Consider the following 4,248-nt stretch of genomic DNA (forward strand, 5'->3'; position numbering starts at 1 on the left):
GCATAAACCTCATTTTATTTATGGGAAAGTTTTTAAAAATGCAAATATACTCAATGTAAGCCCAATTTTTGTATTTTTTTAAACGAGAACTGGAACTTTTTTTAAAACCATCACCGTTAGGAAAGCAATTAAAGCTTATAAAACATGTGCTTTATTTAATATTCTGCATTCATTTGTTTTATTTGTATCATGTGCCATCATTTATTTCTTTTTTTTGTCTGTGTCTTTTTCTCTCTGTGTTTCTTTTGCTTTACCTTTATTTATTTTAAAATTGTTGCATTTCTCTTGTTGCAAAAAAAGTGATGCATGCAGAAATGTTGCAAACAATTTATTTGTGTTGAATTTAAACAAACAAATTAAATTTAATAATGTTCAACTTAATTTGTTTGTTTAAATTCAACACAAATATATTGTTTACAACCACTTAACGTAAAAGAAATTGAGTAAATCCAAGGAACCACATTTGAATAATTTTTTTCAGTTGTATTATTATACTTTAATCAGTTTTGTATTTGTTGTAATAGACTGTTGTTATTGCAATAAAAAGAAAATAAAAAAAATAAACTGAAAAAAAAGCCTAAATCTATTTTTAGCTATTTTTTAAAAGAGTAGTGATCTGTTTAGCAAATATAATAGAAAACAAAATAAAGAATAATAAAACTATGTGCATGAAGCTGTTTACAACAAGCACTTAATTAATGAACTACATGGAAATACAAAAGAAAACAACATAGCTAATATGTCTATAAGCAACACATGGGAGTATATTAGCAAGGAACACAACAGTGTTCTGTGTGGAGTTTGCATGCTCTCCCTATGTTGGTGTGGGTTTCCTCTGGGTGCTCCGGTTTCCCCCACAGTCCAAACACCTATAGAGGAATTGATGAACTAAATTAGCTGTAGTGTGTGGGTGTGTATGGGTGGTTCCCAGTACTGGGTTGCAGCTGGAAGGGCATCCGCTGTGTAATACATATGCTGGAATAGTTGGCGGTTCATTCCGCTGTGGTGACCCCTGATGAATAAAAGGACTATGCCGAAGGAAAATGATTTAATAAGTTCAGATTTCTATTTTGTTGTTGCAACTACTGTTTGTATATGCAGTGTGAATACACAAATGATCGAGACATTGATTAAACATGCACTAACATGCGTCGTCTTATGGATGAGACGTTAAACTGTGCTCATTAATAATCTCATGGCACTTCTGGTAAAGAGTAGGGGTGTAACCCCGGTGTCCTGGCCAAATTAAAAATCAGCCCTTACCCATCATGACCTCTCAATCATCCCCATCCACTGAATTGGCTCTATCACCGTCTCTCCACTCCCCCTATAGCTGGTGTGTGGTGAAGCACTGGTGCTGTTGTCCTGCAGCTGCCATCGCATCATCCAAGTGGAGCTGCACACTGGTGGTGGTGTGGAGAGACCCCTCTCATGATGGTGAAGCGCTTTGGGTGTATGGCCATACACAATACATGCGCTATATTAATGCACATTACAGTACATTATGTTACATATAATTTAACACACAAATCTGAACACTGGACTAACTCAGTTTCAAACTTTTTGTTTTTGACATATTACATCCAAAAATTTTACAGAAGAAACTAAGAATCTCATTTTAGGACTCCATAACTCGGAAAATACTGTAAAGAACCAAAAAAAGCAGAATAAATAGTGCATATTTGGGGGAGTAATGCATCAACATCCCTTCAGAACATTTATGTAAGTGCTGCTGAGCTGGAGATGGATGAATTGACTGATTAATTGATGTTTTCTTCCCTAATTCAGGCTTTGATTAAATGTTAATGTACTGTAATGAAACTGCACTAACCAATGGATCAAGTGCAACAAACGAACCTATGGGTTAATACAACCCAGTGCAATATTTACAATGATTTAAAGTATGTTTTGTACAATTCAACCCATCTTTGGGTCAAATATGAACAAATTCAACAGTTGGTATACAAAATGTTAATTGAGGTAAGTGTTAATGTTGTAAAATATTAATTATGCAAGGTTAAAATAATTAACCCATGTTAAAACTGTATTTTGGAAGTTTTCTTTAAACGGGACTAAATAAATCCTCACAATTCTCATCATTTTAATAATATTAGCTTAGATTAAACATCTATATTTCTGTATCTTTAAGAGGAAACGCAGATTTGCGAGCAAACACGAAAGTCATGAAATCACATTTTCGACCTATTTAACAAATTCAAAGCTTCTTAATGTCTTGTGAATATAATCTCACGCGTGTGTGTGTGTGTGTGTGTGTGTGTGTGTGTTTACCGCAGAATTCTCGGAAGATGAGCGAAATATCCGTCAGAAGACAAAAGTAATTTATAAACCTAAATACAAACCGCAACAGTGGAATTTCCCTCAAACCTAAGCTCCTCCCACCTGCCGTTCTGATTGGTCACCCCAACTTTTCCCCCGCTCCCATTGGCCCACGCGGCTGTCCGTCAACGCGCTTCCTGCTCTGGCGAAAGTGAGGCATTTTCGCGTTTTCCGAGTGAAAAGTGTCGCTCTTCCAGCTGAGGTGATGATTCTGACTGTAAGTGGACTTTAACTTTTTATTTCTGTGTGTTTTAAATTAAAACCATGTTATCGAGGTGAACAACCCCCGCCTGAGGCGGATAAACAGGTTTGAAAATGAGTAAAGTTCCTGGTTTACTTTCCACGCTAGTTTCTGTATTTGAAACAAACGTTTTCCGTTAAACCCTTATGTGGGTGTTTAATTGTAGTGTTTTGTTCAGTGCGTGTTGTCATTTAGCAGATGTGAATGTTCTTATTTATGTTTGTCGTGAATGCGCAGGTCCGCAGATCTTCGCTTCAGCATGTCCGGCGACGCTCGTCACAGTAGGAGGCGACGCCCCCCCAGAATGTATATGGTCGCGTCCGACTACAAGTTGCAGGATCACCTGGAAGGAACCATTCGCCTGCAGCGGGGGCAGCTGTGTGTGGAGCAGGAGGGAGGAGGGGGACACCGCGGAGGAAGAGGAGAACACCTGTGGGTCAAGGTGAGACACTGAGAAATACACCTTTACTCACTGTTTACATGCACACTGTGAGCTTAGATCTCGCTATTTAGAGTTTGTTTATGTGACGTGAGTCTCTTTTTTTTCTCTTTAACATTAAAACAATATTACCTAGTCCTAGGTGACATCTTTTGATGATGATGTCCGCAGAATGATGAGCTCATACAGTTTTATTTCATTTATAACATAAGATTAGTTTTTTTTACCACCGGTAAATGAAGCCTTTTCGATTTTATCTCCAAATGTTCACCATTTCCATCCTAATTGTGAAGTTTAAACTTTAAAACTTTGGTTGCATATTGCAATTTATACCAATTATGTCCTGAAATAGTCAAACTTCTGTTACCCCTAGTTCGTAAAGAAAAAGGACTTTCACTTAAATAACCTTTATTAATTACACAAAAACACTTTGGTAGCAGGTGAGCCGAATAATCACAGTTAGGTTTTCATATCCAGTGCAATATTGTCAAGCTAATAGGGAGTCATACCCCAGTCTTAGATAATATGCAAATCTGCAATACTCTATAGTCTTTATAATAGAAATTCAAAACAGTGACATTAACAAACTCCTACACACAGCTACTATAGCTGTTACCCAGCATTAATGACACCCAGCAACACCTGCTGCAGGTATCTGCGACTGCACATCCTCAAACACCATTAACGCTGTCCAACCTTCCATAGATGATCCACATTGTCTGATTGGCGTTGTCTGCCTGGCGTGCACACCACACCTCCTCCTCACCGCTGCCGCTCCATTCATAAAAGCAGCGTATGACTGGAATTTACTGTATTTCGTCTAGCCTGCCCCATTACTATAAATACTCTAAAGTTTACAGCCATTACACTTCCACAAATTATAATAATTATAAGAAGGTCAAAATAATAATAATAAAGGTGGCATGGTGGCCTCACAGCAAGAAGGCCGCTGGTTTGAGTCCCAGCTGGGTCAGTTGGCATTTCTGTGTGGAGTTTGCATGTTCTCCTCATGTTGGCGTGGGTTTCCTCCGGTTACAGTCCAAATACATGCGCTATAGGGAAACTGATTAACTAAATTGGCCTTAGTGAATGTGTGTGTGAATGAGTGTGTATGAGTGTTTCCCTGTACTGGGTTGCAGCTGGAAGCGTATCCGCTGTGTAAATGAGCTGACCCCTCACAGATCTCTCTTTTACATTAATATTTTCTATAGGATGCTTTACAGTAGTATAT

General features: G+C 37.9%; 1 protein-coding gene and 1 long non-coding RNA gene across 7 annotated transcripts in view; one reads left to right on the forward strand and one right to left on the reverse strand.

Moving 5' to 3' along the window:
* On the reverse strand, nt 1-2,350 carry LOC141375237 (uncharacterized). The gene is made up of 3 exons (XR_012382964.1): nt 2,290-2,350; nt 1,264-1,477; nt 1-869 (listed from the first exon to the last, which is right to left on the reverse strand). It is a non-coding gene; the product is annotated as an uncharacterized lncRNA (long non-coding RNA).
* Nucleotides 2,351-2,467: 117 nt separating this feature from the next.
* cyld3 (cylindromatosis (turban tumor syndrome) 3) overlaps nt 2,468-4,248 on the forward strand; it is a 32,558-nt gene continuing 30,777 nt past the window's right edge. For 4 of the 6 annotated variants that reach the window (XR_012382949.1, XR_012382951.1, XR_012382948.1 and 1 more), the window contains exons 1-2: nt 2,468-2,554; nt 2,816-3,020. Coding sequence is in view for 2 of the 6 variants with exons in the window: in XM_073907803.1 (XP_073763904.1) it covers nt 2,838-3,020 (183 nt within the window). In the remaining 4 variants the exon portion in view is untranslated. Of the gene's footprint in view, nt 2,645-2,815; nt 3,021-4,248 lie in introns of all 6 variants that reach the window. The other 2 variants (XR_012382950.1, XM_073907804.1) reach the window with 1 other exon arrangement.

Source organism: Danio rerio, chromosome 7 (genome assembly GCF_049306965.1).
Source record: "Danio rerio strain Tuebingen ecotype United States chromosome 7, GRCz12tu, whole genome shotgun sequence".
Lineage (NCBI taxonomy): Eukaryota > Metazoa > Chordata > Actinopteri > Cypriniformes > Danionidae > Danio > Danio rerio.